The 25,065-nt window shown below is 37.8% G+C and overlaps 1 protein-coding gene across 4 annotated transcripts in view; it reads left to right on the top strand.

The window, feature by feature from the left end:
- tmem135 (transmembrane protein 135) overlaps nt 1–25,065 on the top strand; it is a 414,067-nt gene that overhangs the window by 262,146 nt on the left and 126,856 nt on the right. For all 4 annotated transcript variants that reach the window (XM_073043372.1, XM_073043371.1, XM_073043370.1 and 1 more), the window contains one exon: nt 9,839–9,885. In XM_073043372.1, the coding sequence (XP_072899473.1) occupies nt 9,839–9,885 (47 nt within the window). The remainder of the gene's footprint in view (nt 1–9,838; nt 9,886–25,065) is intronic.

The raw sequence follows: 25,065 nt of genomic DNA, 5'->3' as shown, positions 1-25,065 counted from the left end.
GCTGATTGAAAAGTATATACTGTAAAGGACAAGCATTCAGAAGACATCCACAATTAACAGCTCACTGACGATGTTTCCTTATATGGCAGTGAAACATTTGCAAGTAAATTACCAATATCAGAGAATAGCTTAATCCAGCCATCAAGCATCCGAACTACATATCTTATGAATTATTTCCGGAGAAAATATGTCCTTAAAAAATTATATTTCCAATAAAGAGAAAAACTGATTAAAATTGAAAACTTAGTTCAGTTATGAGCATACTACAGCAAAATATCTGATTATGAAAACAGAACAGTATAAGATTCCATTTGCATTTGTTTGTGCCCTGAAGAGACAGACTGATGTGTCAATCTGTCAGTGCATCACTCTGAAGTAGATAAACAGTGCCCTGGACAGCAAAAAATGGTCCACAATTAGAGACACAAATTTGGTTAAACAGACACTTAGAGAAAGAAATGTTTGTGTTCTGTCTGATGGTTGGTTTGTGAATTATGCTTCACACTCAAGCTGCAATAACTGCAAAGTAATTTATATTTTGATACTGTTTTGCCTCTGCTTTGCTTTGGTGTATATATTCTGATTTCCTTTATGCAAATCCTGTCCCCAGAACTTTCTTACACTTTTCAGTGAAATACGGAAACTGGTAAAACTTGTTAACATGCGTAGAATTATTATCTAAGTGTTCAGTTTCAGAAAGAAGGTTGCAGTGCATCCTCCTGTGAATATATTGGTACAGTTAAATTAGTGGCATAGTTTATCATACATATGAATGTTTAATGAAATTATTTAAATATAATCTGTATTGTGTGTATTACAAGAACTTTGAAAGTTTGAAGATAGTTATGAAAACCGTATATAGTGAAACAGAGTGCTTTCAATGTATGGCTAGTGAATATTACCGGTACTTTCAGTAGAAAATTCTGCTTTCAATGAGTTGTCTAAATCTCATGTTATTAAAGTAACAGAAAAGTACTCTTTGCAGGTGTAGAGGAATGCGCTGGCTAGAAGAGGCCTTCAGAGAAACAGAAACTGAGATGATGGGGGTTGTGTGGGTGGGTGCTGGGGAGATGAGTGGAATGGGGCTGAGGAAGTAATCGTAGACACACTTGGGGGTAGGGATTGGGGAATGTCTGAAAAACTATGGATGTATTCCACACTCCAGTAGTGGCCCAGGTAAAACAGGGATCTTTAACCAATACTGAAACAGGCAGCAATGAAAGATAGGATTTTGTGCAAGTAAAATCTGTTCAGTATAGCATATCAACTTGTATATCCATGTATATGTACATTATTCATACAGAGGGCACAGACTGTATAGCTGAAAGTGTTCCCAATTATATTGAGCAAACACATTTTTGATAAATTTTAATGCATGGCACACAATATTTGCTTTTGAGTGTTAGAATATTTTGGCCATATATTTAAAATCATAAATATGAGCTGACAATATAAAATAACTAATAATTTAAAACTGTAGTCACACATATTCAAGGACAGTTCATATTTTCGTATCTCATTTCTACTTGTTGAAGGAAGCCATTTGGCCAACAAGTTCAGCATCCCATTAATTTCCCTATTACCTATTCTCTTTCACATGTCCATCAACTTTATCCTGATTAAAAGATATTTGAATAAGTACCTGGATAGATTGGATGGCAGGGTGGAGATGCATCTCTACAAAAGGAGGTTGTGGGTAAGATAGTCCTTCTCTCTGCTAGCCTGCAGGTCACTCTTGGGCAAGGTGTAGCACTGGCTTAACCCCCCCCCCAACCGGATCAAGGTCATATGAAGACATGGGAGCAGCTGGTGGATGGTCGTAAGAGCAGCTGCTATCTATCACAAGTCCTGGTTACAGTATGCAACCACTGATACTTGCAGACAATCTCTGAAGGATATTGATAATGACTGGGGTCACCCATCTTGTGAAAACAGTGGCCAGAAGAAGGCAATGGCAAACCACTTCTGTAGAAAAATTTGCTAAGAATTATAATGGTCATGGATAGAGAAAAGAATAGGAACAACATGGCACATGATGATGATGACCTGGATAGGAGGGGCTTAGAGGCATATGAGCCAAATGTGGACATCTGGGACTATCGTGGTCAGTATCAGAATCAGATTTATTATCACTGATTTGTTTCTCATAAAATTACTGAACCTTACAAAATAAATAAATAGGACAAAAAATAACAAAGTAACAGTCATGGATTCATTGACGATTTAGAAATATGACAGAAGGGAAGAAGCTGTTCTTAACTGGTGGGTACCATGGTGGCATGGATAAGTTGGGGCAAACAACCAGTTACAATGCTATATTACTCCATGACTATGATTCTCCTACCCACCTATACCAGGTTTAATTTGCAGTGGCTAACTAACCTACTAGCCAGAACATCTTTGCTATGTGGGATGAACTTGAGTATCTGGGAAACCTATGTTATCACAGGGAGAATGTGCAAACTCCACTCATTTGATAAAGAGCAATATAAAATCGTGTTAGTTGTCTGGGAGCTCCTCTTAAAAGTTTGAACTTGAGTCATGTTCTTAAAAAAATTACTTGGACAATTTTGTATTTTACCTTATTCAGTATTGAAATGCTTTAAAGCAAAAATAGAAGTTGCAATTACTATTATTAAACTGGAGACAAGATTGTGAAAGAGTGCTTTTTAAATGACTGGGGGAATTAGAATGCAAGATTTTTTTGGTAATTAATTTATCCACAGCCAAGATTATCAAGATTTTTTTAATTGTCTACTTTGATACCCATACAACTTGTGCCCTTGGTCAGGCTTGAGAAGCTAAGTGAGAGGTGAACAGATCGCATCAATCACGTGTTCAATACCAAACTCCCAAAACAGGTACGCTATTACAAGCTGTGCAGCAGGAGGACATTAGCAAGTAGCCATAGAAATATATTTAAAGGTGTGCTCAAAGCTTTCTTAAAATAGTTCAGCATAGTCACTGACTCCTGGGAGTCTTTGACTCACATATACTTAAAGTGAGAGAAGAACATTTGGGATGGCACAGATAACCATGTGACCAGGCAGTGGAAGGAAACAGAAGCACTGCACAAGTACTGGAGGAGTCACAGCTCCTCACAGACTATTTATTTGGTTGACATGTTAGCCAGTTGTCTATCTGTGGAAGAGTTGATGGTACCTAAATTAGTCTCAGAACCTACAGAACTATAATTGAAGTAAATCATCCTTGATCCCAGGGGACTGCTTAAAAAGGAGAGACTCTGCTCAGAAACATTTAGGACTGCTATAGTCTGGTTGAGAACACTTATACAGGGCCTGAAGGTTGTTGAGAATCCCAGCCACCCATCTCACAATCTCTTTCACCGACTGCTATCAGGAAGGAAGTACAGGACCATCTGGACTCTGATTGCCAGACTGGGTAACAGATTCTTCCCCCAAGCCTTGACACTAATGAATACCCTGCCACCACTGAGGTCTCATCACTCAAGACAGTGGGCTGTGTAGACCATAAGACATTTGACCCATTGAGTCTAGTTCACCATTTCATCATGGCTGAACAGAAAATAGGAAATAGTTGTCCTGACGAAGGGTCTCTGCCCGAAACGTCGACTGTGCTTCTTCCTATAGATGCTACCTGGCCTGCTGTGTTCCACCAGCATTTTGTGTGTGTTGCTTGAATTTCCAGCATCTGCAGATTTCCTTGTGTTTGCGTTTTCAAATAGTTTTACTGTACTGTTTACCTGTGCTGTGCACTACATGCAGTTTGAATTATATTTGAATTATATTTTGTTAACTTATTGTGATAGTATTTTATTTTATGTGCTGTGTGTGATATAGGTATTGTGGGGACACTATGGTCTGGAGGAATGTTGTTTTGTTTGGTTGTATATATGTACAGTCAGATGACAATAAACTTGAACTTAACACTTTACTTCTGGTTGGATTTCTGAATGCTTCAAAGTTTATATCAGAAGCCTACAGTGGTGCATCATGGACAAACATGTAAGTTAGCTTCATCAACAAATGGTGTAGCTTACAAAACTGATTAAACAAATAAATTATATAAATATATTAAAGTATGTAACAAGATGTACTTTTCTTCTTCCTAATACTTATTGAAGATCTACATAGGCTGGGCACAAAATGGTTTCAAAGTTGGAGTAGCATTCTGATGATTAGTGCTTTTGGGTAGGTACTGGAAGGAATCAGGTAGGGAGAAAATATGATGGAGAAGGAATTACCAACATTTTATTAAATCTGATAAAGTTTATCCTTAACTTAAATGTAAAGGTTTAATATTAATTTAGATTTTTGGAAACTAAGGGATATATAGAAAAATAGGAACAAGTGTTTACCAGTTTGGTTTCTTTGAGGCAGCTCTCTCTGCCAGTCAATATAATCATGGCAGAGTAGCTGATCATCTATCATGCTAAGTTGAATAAAGTATTGTAAAACTACTAGAGGGTTTCTCAAATTACTGAAATAGTTGTCTTTATAAATACCATTTTAGCGCATAAATTTTAAGGGCTGTTTATGTTAATTGTGGGTCGGCACATAAGTCTCATTCTGTTGATTTCCTTCTGTTCCTTTAATTGAGATCTGCATAACAAATTAATGTTCAGTTACACTTGTGCCATAGAATCACAAGTTAAATGTTATCAGTATTACTGAAAATCAGAAAGCAACGTGGTGTGAAACTTATAAAACTTTCTTGCTCACTGCTTGCATGTGCTATTAAAATTAGGAAATTGGGTAGTTTAACAGAAAGGTTATTCATGATCACAGTTTAAATGACAAGACTTCTGTTCAGATCAATGATCCTAAACTTTGTAGCTAGCAAACTTCTATAAATTGTGCTTGAGCATTTTTAAGTGACAGAGTGATACCTTGAGTGATGAAAGAAGATTGACTATCTGCCAAGGGAGAGATATGTGATGTTTCAACTCAAAGCAACTTGCCTTGACCTAAAGCAGCTGGGCAATTTTGTTTCACCCCCCCAACTCTCCTCTTGCCAATCCCCCCCCTTCAGCTAACCATTTTTTACTTCTATTTTCTGTTCTTTACTGAAGGCCACAATGCATGATATCTATGATGAGCTCCTTTTATGTGGTCAATCTATACAATGAACAAAATATTCCATTTTTATATTTAATTTGGGTCAACCAATCAACAACTTTATAAGCTATTCCAATTAAGATACCATAATGATTAAAACCGGAATCTCCAATTGTGCCCAAACTAGAATAGAGAAGTATAGGCTAACTCTGGTTACTACTTCCACTGACCTGGCTGAAGACAAGCTGAGTGTCATTTTCAACCTGGGAATTTCTTAATGTGCCTGTCTTCCTACAGAATTCAAATGTTAACTACCAAAGGCTCACAGAGATATGAGATATAGTGAGATTGTGATATGAGGTCTTCGTATTTAAAATATAAGCTTTAAATTTTACCTCTTCTACATGGTAGAAAGCAAATGTACATAAAACACAGTGTACAATGAGCTTCACCTTATTACTGTATGGAACTGTTAGAAAAATGGCAGCTGAAGAGAAACTGCATTCAAGGAAATGGTAAATTAAATGCAAAAAGTGAGGAATAATTTCAGAGTCAGAAGGCTGGTAAATATTTCTAAAATTAGTATTTCCAGGAATTTTCACATTGTTGCAGAACATTGACTGGATTTTCATGTTGTACAGCAGTGGAGCAACAACTGTTCACTTTGGAGTTGATAAATTCAGTTCTCCATGTTTAAGGGAAGCTCAAAAATGTTGTCAGTTTGTAGCATTTGTACTTGAGTTTTAGGTTCACGATGCTACCAGTATATTTTGATAAACCTCAAAAAGAATGGCACATTTTCATTATTTAGATTGATACATAATCTGTCTATCTGGATGTTTAAGATTCCATAACTGTGTTTTCTGCTCTAAGTATGACTGTGCATTCTGGAGTGCTTTCTCCAAAGAATAGCTGTGATCGATTTCACACTGGTCCGAAAACCTTTCCACAGTCAAAGCCAACGGGAATAGTCTATAATTTTTCTGGGTTAATTTGAATTTGTAGAACGTGCTGTGTGTTGATTGCATTCCCAACAATTTTTTTATTTTTTTTAAAGCTCGGAAGCACAGTGAATAAACTTGCTCCCTCTTACGTTGAAATATTTACTGTTCAAATCATAGCTTCATAGTGTTTGTCATGTATGTGATGGTCAGCAAATCGATATCAGCCTGATCTTCTCTCTTAGAGCATTTGGTCTATAACTCTAATTTTTTAGTAAACGTGATGAGTGTTTTTGCCTCTGCCACCCTTTCAGGCAGTAAATTCCAGATCACTACTGCCCTCTGGATGAAAACATTTTTTTCTCACCTCCCATCTAATTCTTCATCCAGTTATTTTTAAATAAAGGTGGATTCCAGTTAACTAGGACACTACAGGACCAATACATTTTGGCCCAATTAAACTGCAGCCCCGGTTAGCTGAAGTTTCATTGAAGCAGTTAAATAGTTATAAAAAAGACAAACTACAATTTAACTGAGTAATAAATTATGAATTTAAATGAAATACAGATCAAATTAGAACACTACTATTACACCACTGTGTAATCTGATACTAGTTAGAAACTGTTCCTCAGCCGTCTCCTGTCCCAGTTAAGCGGCATAGTATCCCAAATAAACAAAAGGAATCCCGGCTATTTTCTCAATCAGTTTTTGTTCTTTAAGGGTTGTCCCAAATAAGTGGCTGCTCCAATTAATCGATAGCTGAATTACTGGAATCCACTGCATATGTATGTGCACTCCCCCACTCCCCTTTTGCTCAGGGAAATAGATTCTTCCTATTTACTGTGTTTAGGCCCCTCAACTGATTTCATACACATCATTAAAATCTCCCCTCAGTCTACTCTGTTCCAAAGAAAACAACCCTAGCTTATCCAATCTTTCCTCACAGCTAAAATTTTCCATTCCTGGCAGCATCCTCATAAATCTTAATAATTGGTGAATTGGTTTAAAGGAGTTTATTTTTTCTGTGATTTTCTTTATTTGTACAAAAAATTACATCCTTTTTACAGCTGGATTTTTAACAGAAAGTTAAACATACTTACATAGTTCAAATTTCAGTTCTGTCCCTTAAATAAGCATTAAGCTCTCTCTGTTATACTTGTTATACTAGTTTGATATTTTATGTAGTTGATTTGGATTGTCAGGCTCAATATTCCCACTTGAAGAATATTCACTCATTTAAGTATTCAGAGCCTCTGTCATGCCACCACTATGATCACTACAGGCAGTTAAGCCAATTAAATTTTATTGATTAAAATGTACAAGGCATGCATGCTTACTCTGTGAAGCATTTCAACTATTTGACATACCTGTGTCTTAAAGTTTGTAAAGGTGTGGGTCTTTAACCAGCTGATGACAACAGTCCTGGTTTGCTGACCCTTACCTAATATAATTTGACTCATAGTTTCCCCAACACATTAATCATCATTATAGTCTTTCAAAAAATAACCATGTCTTGAATTTTATCAGAATAAATTAGTGCTGAGCTTGTAGAATTTGTAGTTAAAAAGAGTGAATTTCTGCATTGTGACCAATCAACAAATTACTTAACGGTAAAGGTTTTCAGTTGTTAAACTTTGATATTATAAATATATAAATAAATGCAAACAGCCAAATGTAAAATATTTGCCTCCATTGTTCCATGACTGACCAGTAATTCAACCAGACCAGGCATATAAGTAATAACTAGAGTAAGATAACTGTAGATGCTGAAAATCTTTAAAAAAAAACAAGAGTAAGAAATATGCTGGAAGCGCTCGGCAGAAGAAGCAACAACTTTGGGAAGAGACAAAGAGTGTTTTATTCATCGATTTGTTTAACTGAATACAGAATCCTCGTATCTCCACACAACTCCTGTTTTTACAGTTTCCAATTCCCTTAAAAGAAAAAAAATGCAATTGAGTCTGCTTCCATTGCACTGTCAGGAAAGGTGTTCTTATCAAAGTAACCTCATGCGCGAAAATTATCAGATTTTGTCTGGTTGCTTTTGGCCATTTTGACCTCAGACTGTCCATACTTCCAGTTTTGATAGTAGAATAAATTTTTAACATGTTTTGTATTAATTGGGCATCTTGTCATCACTGAGTAGAGATCTCTATTAATTTATAACACCCAAAGTGGAGTCCTTTTTAGGAAAAAAAAGTTAAAACCTCAAATTGAGTTCATCCTGGTGTGAATTGTCCAGTGGAGCACTTGGCTATTATTCACCTCAGTCATTAGAATGTGTAGAAAAGCCTATTTATGAATGTATTCCTAATTAAGTTATTCTAAAATACTTTAATTTTGTTCATTGTTTGAATCCTGTATTATCTGTGGGAGGCACGTATGGTCATATGGGATATAGCGTCATTAGATATATTGATTTTCAAAAGTGGATTAGCAGAATTGCTGCTTTTGTTTATGTGAAATAAGTATGGTAAGCAACCCATACAAAATGCTGGAGGAACTCAGCATGTCGGGCAGCATCCATGGATATGAATGTGTATTCAATGTTTTGAGCTGGGCCATTCTTCAGGCCTGAAAAAGAAGGGGCAAGATGCCAGAATAAAAAGGTGGATGGAGGTTAGCTAGAAGGTGATAGGTGAAGTCAGCTATGTTGGAAAGACAAACAGCAGAAGAAGAAGGAATCTGAAAGTAGAGGAGAGTGGACCATAGGAGAAAGCGAAGGAGGAAGGGACGCAGGGGAGTTGATTGGCAGGTGAAAAGAGGTGAGAGACAAGACTGCGGAATAGTAAAAGAGGGGGAGGGGAGGGGAGGGATTTTTTTTGCCAGAAGGAGAAATCGATATTCATGCCATCAGGTTGGAGGCTACCCAGACAGAATATAAGGTGTTGTGCCTCCACTCTGAGGGTGGTGTCATCTTGGCACAAGAGGAGGCTATGGATGACATGTTGGAATGGGAATGGAAATCAGAATTAAAATATTTGACCACTGGGACATTTAACTTTTGGTGGATGGAGCGGACAAACTTGATGAAGTGGTCCCCCAATTTACAACAGGTCTCACCAGTATAGAGGAGGCTGCATTGGGAGCACTTGACACAGTAGATGATCCCAACAGTTTTGCAGGTGAAGTGTTGCCTCACCTGGAAGGATTGTTTGGGGCCCAGAATGCAGATGAAAGAGGTGGTGAATGGGCAGGTGTAGCACATTGGCTGCTTGCAAGAATAAGTGCCAGGAGGGAGATTAGTGGGGAGGGACAGATGACCAAAGCAATTGCAGAAGGAGCGATTACTGTGGAAAGTGGAGGGAGGGAGGAGGTAAAGGTATGTTTAGTGGTAGGATCCCTTTGGAGATGGCGGAAGTTGTGGAGGACGTTGTGTTAGATGGGAAGGCACATGAGGTGGTAGGTAAGGACAAGAGGAACTCTATCATTATAAAGGTGGTGAGCAGATGGGGTGAGCACGGATGTTCTGGAAATGGAGGAGACGTGGGTGAGGGCACTATCAATAGTGGAGGAAGGAAATCCCAGTTCTTTCAAGAAGGAGGACATCTCTGATGTCCTGCAAAGGAAAACCGCATCCTAGGAACAGATGTATGGTAAGGTTTTAAAATAAAATATTGCAACATGTTTGAGTTTTAGTCAATTTATAACAGTCAGTTGAATATCTGAAAAATATATTTTTTTATATAAAGGGCTGGAATTTAGAAGTATATCTTCTGTTTATTTGAAATACAATTTGATTAAAACAACATTTCAGACATTCAGTGTAGAAATGTGCATCATTCTTTCAGAGGAAGATTAAGAAAGACTGAATTACCTATGGTTTCAAAATAACTTTCTTTGTATCTGTCCATACAGGTCCTGCTGTTTTGCTTCACTGCTGCCCTGTACATGTTCTTCTTTAGGTAAGTGTATGGACTTCCTACTTCTCAGCTCTCTTTAATTACTATCTTTGCTGCCCTCTGTAGCCTTATGGCTGGTTGAACTTCAGCAAATCTCTAAGTATGTGGCAAAGGCTTGCCACATACTTAGAGATTTGCTGAAGTTTTATTGGAGTCCACAAAAAGTGCAGACAAAGCTTTGAAGCCTTGTCACTTCTTTAAGCCCCTTAGGTCAGACTAGTGTGTTTGAATGCGTTTGCAAAAGACTTGGGCTGAGCCAACCAGATAGAATGTCACCATAGGTCATCCCATTTTACTTCAGAACAAAACTATTTGGAGTAGTCTGCTGGGTGTACAAGACATGACACAGAGAATCACAAGTCACGGTTCAATAGTAAACCACAAAGAATGCTGACAGGATAATGCTCAAACAGAAAGATATAGCACTGACTGTCTCCGACGATTATTCATCACTTTTGTACAGTCATTCTTTGATAGAAGTGAAGAATCTTAGTGGAATTAATTTTATTTATATACTTTTTATGCAGCTTAATGATACTCTAAGATTGCAAAAAATGTCTACAAGAAGAAATTCAGTGTTTCAGAGACCATTTAAATAGTTACTGAAGTCTTCCTTGTTAAAACGTAGATAAAAGAAGGTGTTTAGTTTTCCTGAGATTGATTTGGTGAATTGTTTGAAAATTTTGTGATCATAAAGCAGAGTTCAGGTTGCCAAAAGAAGTTGTGTTGCAATTCATCTGATCTAAATATTCAGTCCTCAAGTACCAGCAATTCAAATGCAAGTTAATAAATTGTGGTCTGCTGACAAGCTTGGTGGTTCTTTGTGCTACTCAAACAATTCCATTGAATCTTTTGGAAGATGAATTGATCTAATCTTTGAACTATATAATTCCTTAAAGCATATGTAAAATTTGATTTTTCTCGATCTAGAATGAAAATCACATTTACTCATGCTCAAAATAAATTGAACATTTTTTGTGGCTATTGTCTTGATCCTCGAAGAAAGTAATTTCTTATAGGACAAACTGCCTTAATTTGGCAAGCAAGCTGGAAATTATTTTGTTCCAGAGAATTGTTAAAGTGGTATTTACTTTCAAATACCAAATGTTGGAGGAACTTTTTGTGCTGTGATCCTTCATCAGTTACTAGATTCATAATTTGAAATAAAACATAGCAAATTTTCACTAACTGGCATTCTTATTTCATTTACAAAAGAGATTCTGCAGATTCTGGAAATCCAGAGCAACACACACAAATGTTGGTGGATCTCAGCAGGTCAGGCAGCATCTATGGAAGTGAATAATTAGTTAACATTTTGGGCTGAGACCCTTCATCAGGATTGAAGCAGGCTGGAGATTCTCCAGCATTTTGTGTGTGGGTGTTTCTTCTTTTATTTGGTACTTTAAAAGGGACAGTATTTCACACTGCTATCTTCACCAATAAATATATGGCTACACTTGTGTATTGTGTTTTATAGGATTGCTTTTATATTTATTGTGTTAATTTTATTCTGCAATGGATCCAGAGTAACAATCATTTCATTCTCCATCATGCATGTGTACTAAAGAATGAAAATAAACAATTTCAAATCTTGCAAATTAAATAATTCAGTATTTTACTACTTCATCCCTCCAAAAGTTATGAAATGTAATGTAGTTATAGCTGTAGTTTTAAATTAGTGTTGTAGACATGGATATATTGTTTAAAATGAAATAACAAGGATTTATAATAATGATAAATTGAGGTCCTTTCTGTCCATCTGAAAGATCCCATAGCACTGTGTGAAGAGAAGCTGGAAGTATTCCAAGTATTTTCCACCCTGGCTTGATTTTTTTCCCCACCTTCATATTATTTGGCAAAGCAGGAACAAGTTGTTTTCCTTGCCATAGGACATACAATGCAATGCAGTAGAAACAGAAAAGCTGTTTCTTTGTTATAGCTGGTGAATTACTACAGCAGCTGCAGTGCAGTTGTCTTGAATAACCCAGCAAAATGCTGGTAGTACCCTTTGTAAAGCAACATCTTTTAATTTTGATCTTAAAGACTGATCTACAGATTGTGCAGAATGTCAGTATGATGAATCATTCCAGACTTCTGATGGATAACTTGTACCGTTATTTAAGAAGGGCAGCAAAGACAAGCCAATGAATCTAATTTTAGTGGTAGTTAAATTATTGAATGGGATTTTGAGGGATAGGATCTGTTGACATGGATTGGCAAGGTCTAATTAGGGATAGTCATCAAAGCTTTGTGCAAGGGAAGTCAAGAGGATAGTTAAGAGCAGGGCAGTGGATGTTGTCTGTATAGACTTCAGCAAGGCCCTTGACAAGGTCCTGCATGGCAGGCTAGTCTGGAAAGTTAGATTACACGGGGCCCACGGAGAGGTAGCTAATTAGATTCATAATTAGCTTGACAGAGAAAGAGAGAGTGATAGTTGAAGGTTGTTTCCTGGACTAGAGCCCATGATTGGTGGGGTGTCACACGTGGTTGCTGATACCTTTGTTCTTCATTATTTATATAAACCATTTGGATGTCATTGTACAAAGCATACTTAGTAGGTTTGAGGATGATACAAATAGTGGTTGTCAGAATCAGAATCAATTTTATGACAATATGTGATTGACATATGTTGTGAAATGTGTTGTTTTGTGGTAGCAGTACAGAGCAAAAGATAAAAATTACTATAAGTTACAATAAATAGTGTAAAAAAAGGAATAGCGAGGCTCATGGATTGTTCAGAAATCTAATGGCAGAGGAGAAGAGGCTGTTACTAAAAGATTGAGTGTGTGTCTTCAGGGTTCTGTTCCTCCTCCCTGATGGTAGTAATGGGAGAGGGCATGTATCAGATGCTGAGCGTCCTTAATGATGAATGTTGTGTTCTTGTGGCATCGCAATTTCAAGGTATCCTTAACTATGGGAGTTTGTGCAATGATGGAGCTGGCTGAGTCTACAGCTCCCTGCAGCCTCATACGATCCTGTGCATTGGAACCTCCATGTCAGAAAGTAATGACATGCAAACCCTGCCACAGCTGTTCTGCATCCGATGTACAAATTGCCTTTTTACTGTCATAATGGCTTTCCGTAGGTTGTACTGGATCTCTTGTAGAGCTTTGGATTGCCAGTCTTGAAATTCACAGATCTAGCCCTCAGCAGACTAGGAACCACCTGCTTCATGTAGGAATTCTAGTTTGTGCATGTTTGATGTGTTCTCAAAGGTTCACACTCATCCACATAGGTCTTAATGAAGTCGATGATGTCTGTGGCATTATCACTCAGATCAGAAGATGAATCCCTGAAGATGCTCTAGTCCACTGATTCAAAGTAGTCATGTAAGCACTCCTTCACATCCCTTCACATTATGATGCAGTTACACAAGACTTTGGGAGGACCAATCATGAAGTATTTCAATTTTTTACAGTTATGTTCTCCAACTGTAGGGTTAGGGTTAAAGAGCAGTTAGTGGCAAAAGACATTTGGATAAGTACATGGATAGGAGGGGCTGAGAGGGTTACAGGTCACTTGTGGTCAAATGGGACTAACTTGCTGAGTACCATGTTCAGCATGGACAAGTTGGGCCAAAGGGCCTGTATCCATGCTGTATTACTCTGTGATTCTATAACTCTGTTTATGTACCTAGAAGATAAATCTCATCAGTCCCATTACCCACTTCCCTGGAGCTATTTATTCAAATTATTTTCTTACAGAGTTTGTGCTATTTGCTTTAGAAGACACTAATTGACATTGATTCTGTTTCCAGCACCCTAATGCCATGTAAGGAAGTAGAAAACTGACCAGAATTCAAACACAATGAGGTTCTCTGTTGTAACGTAACACTGTCTCTCCTCCCCTACCTCCCAATCACCACAGCTCATTATCCATTTTCACTCTCCCATCTCTGTTCTGCGTATATGCTCATTCACTGGCAGATTCATTTAGAGAAAAGGCAAAATAAATCTGGTATTGAACTATATTGTTGTAAGGGATTAATAGCTTCAGGAAAAAGCTGGGGAAAACATCTGGCAGATAAATGGAAGGAGAGGAAATCTCATCATGAGGAAGTGGGCCAAGTTTTCTCCCAATCTACTTGACATCTAAACACTAGATTTGGTCCCCTGCCTTTTACACGTACAGGTCTACTCTAGTTTAAAAACACCTTCTTCAGGACTGGAAAGGAAGGGAGAAGATGGCAGAATAAAAAGATGGGAAGAGAAGAAGGAAGATTATCTAGAAACTGATAGGTAAAGCCCAGCGGGTGGTAAAGGTAAAGGGCTGGAGAAGAAGGAATCTGACAGGAGAGGCGATGGGAGAAAGGGAAAGGAGGGACACCAAAGGGAGGTGATACGCAGGTGCAGAAAAGAGGTAAGAGGCCAGAGTGGGGAATAGAAGAAGGAAGGTGGAGGAGAAAAATTACTGGAAGGAGAAGTCGATGTTCTTGCCATCAGGTTGGAGGCTACCCAGACAGAGTATGAGGTGTTACTTCTCCACCCTGAGGGTGGCCTCATTATGGCAAAAGATGACTACCATATTGGAATGGGAATGGGGACAGGAATTAAAGTGGGTCACTGGGAAATTCTGCTTTTGGCTGATGGCGTGGAGGTGCTCAACAAAGCAGTCCCTCAGTTTAAGCCAGGTCTCACCAATTAGAAGAGGTCGCATCAGGAATACTGGGTCCGATAAATAAACAGCCCAGTAGATTTGCAGGTGAAGTGTTGCCTCACCTGGAAGGACAGCTTGGGGCCCAGAATGAAGATAAGGGAGGAGGAGAATGGACAATTGTAGTGTTTTTGTCGTTTACAAGTGTACCAGGAGGTAGATTAATGAGGAGGGACAAATGGACAAAGGAATTATCAGGTTTGTTAAAGCTAACAAAATGAGTCTGACTTATTGGTTCATTGGCGAGAATGACAGTGGGGGAACTGCGTGGCCTCGGTTGTTGCGCGGACAAGGCCCTCATGTCCCAGGGTTGCCTGATGCAGTTGCCAGAGAAAGAGCCGCTGGAGCTGGCTGTGTGCAGCTGGAATCCGTGCTGGTTTGGGGCTGACCCCTTCCATCAGTACTGCCCTTCAGGCTTTGCTTGGTGGAAGACAAGCTAAATTGCATTCTTCTCTGGCTGCATTTGCGCAAGATGAACTGCTGGAGGCTTGTTCTTGCAGGAATGTGGTTCCAGGGCAAAATGCAGGGAACATCAAACTACAGGCCAAGACACCCAGGGACTTGGGCTGTATTATTATTTATTGCAATACTTTTTTGTAACTGTATGTTTTTCTGCTATCATACCTATAACTGCTATCCACAATGTATGATTGTTGGTACTGTGCTTTACACCTTGGCCCTGGAGGAACGATGTTTCTTTTGTCTGCATTCATGTGTATGGTTGAATGACAGTTAACCTTGAACTTGAACTAGCACCTCAGTATTTATTGTAATAACAATGGTACACACTCCTATTCATCAAGTGACCATAGCTGTGTGTGTACATGTATACATAGGTGGCAAATACGGAAAGTTAGCTGGGTCCAAGTGTTTGTGCAGCTTTAAATGGTCAGTTGGCTAATTTGAGGTAGAGTGAGTTCCTACTAAGAGCAGAATTAGGCCATTTGGCACATCAAGTCTGTTCAATCATTTCACAATGGTTAAATTATTATCCCACTCAACCCCATTCTCCCACCTTCTCCCCGTAATCATTGATGCCCTGTCTATTCAAGAACCTATCAAACTCATCCTTAAATAAACTCAGTGACTTGGCATCCAGAGCTCTCTGTGGCTATGAGTTCCACAGAATCACTACCCTCTGGCTAAAGAAATTCCTCCTCAACTCTGTTCTAAATGTTCTAAATCTCTGTTCTATTCTGACGCTGTGCCCTATGGACATGCCTATTCTGATGCTGTGCCCTCTGTGGTCATCGATCCAGTCACTATTGCAAATGTTCTCTCCACATCCATTCTGTCTAGGTCTTTCAATGAGATCCCCCCCCCACCTCCCAGTTCTTCGAAACTACAGCAAATACAGGCCCAGGTACATCAAACTTTCCTGAAATGTTAACCCTTCCTGGAATACATTCCTGGAATCATTCTTGTGAGCCTCCTCTGGTGCCTCTCCAATGCCAACATAGTTTTTCTTAGATAAGGTTCCCAAAACTGCTCACAATACTCCAAGGGCGGTCTGACCAGTGCTTTATAAAGCCCCAGCATCACATCTTTGCTCTCATTCTAGTCCTCTTGAAAAGAATGCTAACATTGCATTTACCTTCCTTACTCAACCAAGTTAACTTTTAGGAATCTTACACATACATTCACAAGTCTCTCTACACCGCAGATTTTTGAATTTTCTCCCTGTTTAGAAAATAGCCTACTCCTTTATTCTCTATACCAAAGTGCGTGACCATACACTTCCCTACACTATATTCCATCTGTCACTTCTTTCCCCATTCTTCTAATCTGTCCTGATCCTTCTGCAGCCTCTTTGCTTCCGCAACACTACCTGCCCATCCATCTGCCTTTGTATTGTCTGCAATCTTGGCCACAATGCCATCAATTCCTTTATCCAAATCATTGACATATAACACGAAAAGCAGCAGTCTCAACACTGACCTGGATGGAACATCACCAGTCACCAGTAGCCAACCAGCAAAGGCCCCCTTTACTTCTATTCTTTGCCTCTTGCCAATCAGCCGATCTTCTATCCATGCTAGTGTCTTTCCTGTAATACTATGGGCTCTTATTTTGTTAAGCAACCTTATGTGTAGCACCTTGTCAAGGGTTTGTGAAAATCCAAGTAAACAACATCCACTGACTCTCCTTTGTCTATCCTGCCTGTTATTTCCTCTAAGAATTCCAACAGATTTGTCAGGCAAGATTTCCCTGTAAAGAAACCATGCTGATTTATTTTATCATGTACCTCAAGTACCTTGAAACCTCTTCCTTAATAAAGGACTCCAACATCTTCCCAACCACCGAAGTCAGGATAATGGCCTATAATTTGCTTTCTTATGCCTCAAGAGTGGAGTGACATTAGGAAATTTCCAATCCTCCAAAACCATTGCAGAATCTAATAAAAGATTATTACTAATGTCTCCACAATCTCTTCAGCTACCTCTTTCAGAATCCTGGGATGTAGACCATATGGTCCACGTAAATTCAGACCTTTCAAATCCCAATCACCTGCTCTTTAGTAATAGCAACTATACTCACTTCTGCCCCCAAGAGTCTTGAATTTCTGCCATACTGCTAGTGTTTTCCACAGCGAAGACTGATGGAAAATATTCATTAAGTTCATCTGCCATTTCTTTAGTCCCATTACGACTTCTCCAGCGTCTTTTTTCCAGTGGTCTGATATCCACTCTTGCCTTTCTTTTACTCTTTATATATCTGAAAAAAAAACTTTTGGTATCCTCTTTTAGATTTTTGGGTAGCTTAACTCCATATTTCATCTTTTCTCTCATTACAGCTTTTTTAGTTGCATTTTGTTGGTTTTCAAAAGCTTCCCAACCCTGTAAATAACCACTATTTAAAAAAATATTATATGCCTTCTCTTTTCCTTTTATGCTGTCTTTGATTTCTCTGGTCAGCCGCAGTTGTCTTAACCTCCCTTTAGGAAGCTTCATCATCTTAGTGATATATCTATTGTCTGTCTCCTGAGTTGCCCCTAGAAATATTAACCATTGCTGTTCTGCCATCATCCCTGCTAGTATCTTATTCTAATCAACTTTGGCCAGTTGCTCTGTCATACCTCTGTAATTCCCTTTACTGTATTACTAATACTTCTGACTTTATCTTCTCCCTCTCAGTCTACAGTAAATTCTATCATATTATGATCATTGACTCCTCAGGGTTCCTTTACCTTAAGCTCCCTAATCATATCTGTTCATTACACAACACCCAATCCAGAATTGCCTATCCCCTAGTGGGTTCAACCACAGACTGCTCTAAAATGCTATGTTGTAGACATGATAGAAATTCCCACTTTTGTCATCCAGCACCTACCTGATTTTAGTTGTGTAAGTTAATCTCTGGGAGGAGAAATAAAGGGCAAAATAGTGCCAGAGACTGCACTTACTGAGCCACTTAGTATGTTTCCCTTCCTAGCTAAAGTGGTAATGTTGCGAGACTATATCCTTGCTTCATGCTTACTAACTTAATGCATTCTGCTCCTTCATTACTAGATAGTGGAACTTAGCCAATAAAAGAGGATTAATAATTCTCTCTAGTCATGGACGGCATCCCTAGTTTCTAAAAGAAGTGGCTGCTGAAAGAATTGATTGTGAGCTTTTAAAATTCATTAAATTCTGGAAATGTCCCAGTAGATTGGAAGCTGGTAGATGTTACAATGTTCTTTAAGGAGAAGGAGTTACACAGTTAGCTTACCTTCTGTCACCTGGTTATTGTTGGAGTCTGTTCTCAAGTGTTGACAGAGTTCTTTAGAAGATCATGTGATTTAGGCAAATTCAATATTGTTTAAGGGCAGAAAATTTATTGTGTTCTTTAACAATGTAGCAAGCAGGATATATAAAGCAGAATGTAGGACAGCTGAGTTACAAAAAAACTTTTGATAAGATCTACATAAAAGCTTATTCTATGTGGTCAATATTCATGGTTTTGATGACAGGGTATTAGCATGGACAGAGACTTGGTTAACTGACAGATAATAGAAAGCAGGGAAACAAGTAATTTTCAAGTTGGCGCACTGTAACAAGTAGTATGCAACAGGGGTCAATAAGCTAAGTTTCTGAAGGTGTAAAAATAGGTGAGAGTGGGTGATACAAAAAAATTCAGCAAAAGATTGTAGACAGTTAGTATAAATAGAAAATGGAGCAGGAAGGGAAATGGCAAATTAGAAAATTGTTTGAATCCACTGAGAATGCTGGTGTTCAGAGATCCTCATGCAGACAATACTAGGGTAACAAGCTGGTTGCAAGTAGCTAGGAAGATAGATGGAATGTAAACTTTCTAGAAGAAGGATGCAGTACAGGAGCAGTAAAACGCTGCTATGACTGTGGAGGTCTTTGGTGAGATTGCATGTGGTTGCTTAAAATTCAAGAAGGATGTACTTGGCTTGAACACTGTGCACGGAAGAATAACGATTAATTTCTGAGATGTAGGGGTAAACTAATGAGGAGGATCCTTTAGGTTTCTCTTATGCTCCCTGATGTTAAGAAATGTTAAGAAGGGTGAAAATATTAGATATTGGGGGGGTTGTCAAGATGGAAGCTGTGAAGATTTTTTTCCAGGTATGGGAATCATCGTCTAAACATAAAGGGACATCTATCTATGACTCAGATGATGAGGATTTTCTTTCTATAGAGGGTTATGAATCTTAATTGTTCTAGAGACGTGGATGCTGAATGAAGTACGTTAGACTGTGAAGGAATCTTTTGAACTTTAAGGGAATTGGTGTTTTTGGAAATCGGATAGTAAGTAATCTAATCAGACCAGCTATTGTATGTTGAGGACTCTTGGAGCTTGTACAAGCTTCAATTTCATGAGCTTAAATATCATTCAAAATGTTGTTCTTTATTTCTATAAGTACGGTTTAATTGAGTCACACAGTTAATATACCTTCTGTTTCAATATTTTACCCAAATATTTTTGATTTCTCACTCTTAGCTTTATTATATTCTAGTTTACCTGAAGTGCCTAATAGATCACTGTTTCTGTAAGTTTATGTGCCCTCATCCAGGATTTCAACCTAAAACATCAACATTTTCTTTTCTGCTGAGTTTTTCTAGCAGATTGTTTGCTGCTCCAGATGCCAATATCTGTAGTGTGGTTATCAATTTGTGTGGCTCAGGTGGATCTTAGTTCTATAATCCAGATTGTTTCCTGTTCTGAATTCCCTTGAAACAGAGTTGTTCATTCTTGTTTCACTCCTGGAGTAATGCATTCACCTCCTTATCTATGCATCAATTTTAGTGTAAGAAGATATTGTCCATCATCTGCATCATAATCCTTGAAATTCTGGTAGGCTACAAGCAGGGCAATTTGTTGCTGATCTCAAAATAGATCTTTCATCTTTCTACCTGAAATTTCCTCGAGATGGTTCTCTCTTGCACCTGGTATACATTATACCAAGAACCTCTCTTTTGCATCTGATATACATTATACCATTTGGGACTCTTGATCCTACTTACAAAATAATGCTGTTTGTTGACCTGATTATGGAACCCTCCAAAGTGGCCCCTTATCTTCTATCTGGCTGGCATTCTGGGTGTCAATATGACAGTTTTTTATTCTTGCATATTGATTAGGATCTTCCCTATCTTAGATAGACCTGATGAACTCCATTGATTAAACTAACCCTATTCTGACCCTGCTTTGTTCTTTGAAGTGCGCCTAAGGTCTAGAGGAGCCTCCCACGTATCCTCCTTTGTTTTGAAGCAACTCTAATGATTCTACTTTAGAAATATTTAAGATCTCTTGATTAATGGGAGAAACATTTGTTTGGAACTGTTATGTTGTTCTATAATAATTCTGTCTATTTGATTTGTATTTTAGTTTTTACATTTAGCTTTTTATCTAAACACAGTCAAGCACTAAAATACTGTATAAAATGGTTTAAAATGCTGCTTAATCTACACAAACCACAACGAATGGAAGCACTCTCCTTTTTATGTTGAATTTTCCATGACTAACTTCTTATTAAGTACCATTAAGTTCTCATTAAGTGTTATTTAAGATCAGTCAGTGCAACACTTGCTGGTTTTCTGAGCTTCTGCAGACTGAAGGAGTTAGGGAAAAATTGGAAATTGAGAATCAATTGAGGTTTAACAAAACTCATCATAGGACACAAGTGAAAAGAAAAGAAATGGAAATTTTAGATTTTGCATCTGATACTTCAGCAGAAGTGTCATCCTTTTGACGAATAAAGTTTAAGAAATTTTGAGAAGAGTAAGCATAATGTGCAAATGTTAAAAATCAAACAAAAATGACAAATGTCAGAAATTTTCATGACAGCATCTGTAAAGTCAAATCTTTCTTCAGAGCTATTTTTAGGAGCATCTTCACATACAGTAACAGTATGCTATCAGGTTCTAATATCTTTTGGGGTTTAGAAAGAACAAGAGTGACATTGTCAGTAGTTTTGGTCCCATTGCACTCAAAAATCCTTGTTTCTGCTTAGATTATAAAATGTAGACATTTCTTTGAAAACAATCTGGTGTTTAATTTGGACTGCATTGCTGCTTGTTTTCACTTTGCTTACCCTATCAAAAGCCCTGCCTCCCACATTGATTCATGTCCACAAATCCTGTATTTTTCTCTTAACTTTTCAAAAGACAGTACTGCACGTTTACAGTTAGAGTCTATTGATAGGATGTATGTCTGTGGCAAACTAATTATGTTTTCATTGTGTGCCCACTCCTGGATAATGTGCACAGGAAGTTAACGGAGCAGATAGTGAAGTTATTTTAGTTTGTTTTCACCACTCACCTTCCCTTTCCTTAGCCCAAGGTAACTGAAGTTTTAAAAAAAAAATTCAGATACTGGCTTACAGCATAAATGTATCATTTCTGGAACCAGTGCATGTGTGACCATTAATATTCAATTTGAATGGTTTAGTTTGATCACACAAGCAGTTCCCTGATGGAGCAGGTGCCTGCTGATTAATGCTGAGTTGATAAATATTAACTTGTGAGGATTATACCACATACAGGTGCTTATTTGGATAGTAGATTAATTTGGTTCCAACTTTTGACTGTAAACAGGGTTTAACTTAAAAAAATGTTCCAATAAAAGTAATCTAGATTTGACAGGATATGTCTTGGAGGGCAAATGAACCACTGTTCAAGCTTTACCATTTCATTTTGTTTGAATATAATATGGGATTTAAACCATTTCTTTTCTGTTCACCAAAACTAAGAATCTTATTCTTTTGGACCAGCCTTTTCATTTTCCTTGCATAGATTCCTATTAATGTCATTCATACACTGTATATTTGAAAGCTAAAACCTTTATTTCATAAATTTGCAGGTGCTAGCAGTTCAATAGAACCTGTTATTTGTAATTCAGTAGCTTGTATAGTGATATTTGATTTCTTTTAATTGCATTCCCTTTCACAAACGTATGAGTGAATGGAGACTAAAGAATTGAGACTGCTTGATTTTCATACTCCATGCTTCTCACCTTTCTCAAAAGATCAAAGTACAGTTTCCTTTTCTTTCCCTTTTACTTTGAATGGATGCAATTTTTTCACCTATTAAATGAAATCATGACAGACCTTTTGTTCTGATTTTGGTTAAAACTTAAAATGACAGCTCAAAAACAAATAAATCAAAACTGAAAAATGTGATTCCAGCCTGAAATTATTAAAAGAAATTGTTACCTTTTTCTCCTGAACTACCTGAATCCATGTTAACCTGGATCTTGCAGGGTTTAGTAAGCACCAATAACTAATAGTAACACATTTGAAATTTGTAGTTAAAAACAACAGCTATCTTTTCCTTTTAGACAACTTGCTGTTTCATGGTATGTTGTACTGCATTAACTTGCAGTTTTATGTATAAAACACCACTACTTTATTTATAACTTTAATGCACTGATGTTCACCCTAAAAATGTAATCAGAATCTCCCTACCGTTATAGGTGCAGTTGGGCTACCTAGGTGATGTCTCTATTAACAAACTCCATTTCCACTAACATTTTCATATCAAGTGACAGAACTGGTACTGCAGAACGTAAAGACTGTAGAGCTGGGTAGGTTGGATAATAGATCCTGCAGCCTGCAGACATGTAACAGTTCTGTTATTCCAGCCCCCTAAACCGAGTACTGCGGTATGTGCTCCCCAACCCCAATGAAGTTACAACCTATGATCAACTGTCTGTAATTTCTGGTCCTTGCTCCTGTTCCATTGCTGTTCCTTTGAACATAGCCTGATTGCTTGATAGTTGCAGACACTACCACACCACCTCATCTGTTCGATTTGCTTCATCTGTCCCCTACGGCCACCTACTCACCATCATTCACTTTTTATGATTGACCCATGGTCAATCAGCATAAAACTACCTTGATGCTCATGCATTTCTGAATCAATATGGGCAATTCTTATTCTCCCCTTTGTCAGTGCCTCAAATTAAAAGGGTTTCATAACAAATTATGAAGGCATGGTCTAAGGTATTTCTGCATATTGTGAGGTTTCCACATTTCTATTAAAAGATGTTTTCTCAGTTTAATTGCATTCTTTCCAGACTAATCCCACTCACCATTATTCCTTAGTATCCCACTGATCTAATCCCAAACTTTTGGAAGTCATCCTTCTGACCCAGTCCCACTGCCAGGAATTCATCTTCCTCACTGCCAGCCTCCAGGAGCCCAATTGCCTTCCTGCACCTCATTCCTACCTCATTGTAGCTGTCTCCATCCTGTCCTACCTCCTGCAGAAGCTCAGTTGCTCTACGGCTGCTTCCTTTAGGAACTCTGCACTCTAACATTTACCACTTCCTCCCTAATTAGGGATCTTGCTCCCTAATTCTCTGCGCTTCAACTTCCAGCAATCTGTTCCTTCCGTGCTGCCACCTCTTGTTCTGTCTCTCTGATTCGGCCAGGTCTATACAGATTGATCGTTGAACTGAACTTGGAATGATTCCTTTTTTGTTCAGTTACTTTTTGGGATCTGATTGAACTCCCCCACCCTTCCCTACTGTATAAACTACACCTTTTCCACTCCACCCTTGGCTGATAACTTTTGTCCCTAAGTGGTAAGCATATATGTTTATTGGTATACAGAGCTTTTCATAATAGCATCAGCAGTATCAGCATTATTCTTGTTTGTTTGTTTTTAGATTGATCTATTATGTAATCCGTGCAAGAGTAACTGATCAAAGTATGCAACTAATCTATAAATACCCAGTATTCTTGGACAGGCATATGGAATTTAAAAGAATGGAGTGATATTCTGATTGTATGGGCAGAAGGATTAGTTTAGTTACGTATTTAAATACTAGTTAATTAATTCAGCACAAGGGCTGAAGTGCCTGTTCCTCTGCTGTACTGTTCTTTGTTTGAACAAAAGTAGCTGTAGTACTGATGCTTTGTGTAAATCTAATGTTTCTTTGATCTTTTTTATCACAACAATTAATTATGATTAATCTGCGTACTTTTTTATGTATCTACTAGTACATTTTTTATACCATAAGCCTGCAATTTTACCATTGCTTTTTCTGGAACAACTTATCACATTGTGTCCAAAAATTCATGCATCATTTTCTGCATTTTGTATTTTACCTATAGTGCATTAGGCAACACAAAAATATATATATTTAAACACTTCGTTTTCCAGTTTCTTCTCATGTTTCACTGTCATCTTTAGACTGCTTTTAAATCCAGACAGACATGCTGAAAAAAAGTATAGTTTTAAGCATATTCTCTAGAAATTCTTCCCTGGTAAATAGTAAACACACTTCACAGTAGGGCCAGTGTGTTGTGCTCAGTCACCAAAATTCACCCAATTAATGTGAATGGATTGAGGCTCGGAGGCAGAGTTTAAGTTTACTCTATAGCACGTTGAGTGTTACGACGAAAAACAAATTTCTAAGAACATGTATTTAAGATGTGTAATGAAAGTATTTCTGATAGTTATGGCAAGGATTACCTTTAATGTCCCATTTTTCAATACCTATAGGAAATATTACATCAGATTAAACATAAAACCCTTTGTCTTTAAAACCCTGTGGCCTCCATAGAATTTTTATTTTTCCAGTATCCTCATTGTGAACCACAATCCTTGGGTCAGTCTTATTGTTGCATGCAGTGGTTCCAGACTTACTGCAAAGTTGTTTTTCAGTTAAATGCTAAGAACCAAGTAAGAGAGTGTTGAGGTTACTCCTAGTCTGACTTTTTAATGTCTCATCTTGGCACACCACACAGTGGTACAAATGAGTATAGTAACTTATTTTTACAAGTATTGCGACTGCAAATCTTTCTCCCAATTTGTTGGCAAGGACAATAATCCTATAATACAGGCAATGCTTAAGAAGAAGAACAATTGTCATTTTTGAAGTTTTAAATTAAACTTTGAATAATAATTGATTGTGCCTTTTGTGCAGAGAATATACAATTTAACCTCCTGTTAGATGATATGTGGATGTGGCAGGAAGGTTCTGCAACAAAGAGCAGTCTTGATTTATTAAATAGTGAAGCAAGCCTGAGTGGGTCTTAGGACCTTTCCTTGTTTCTATTATGTATTTTAATGA

Source organism: Hemitrygon akajei, chromosome 4 (genome assembly GCF_048418815.1).
Source record: "Hemitrygon akajei chromosome 4, sHemAka1.3, whole genome shotgun sequence".
Lineage (NCBI taxonomy): Eukaryota > Metazoa > Chordata > Chondrichthyes > Myliobatiformes > Dasyatidae > Hemitrygon > Hemitrygon akajei.
Note: the sequence above shows the minus strand (reverse complement) of the source record. Positions and strands in the feature narration are given on the sequence as shown.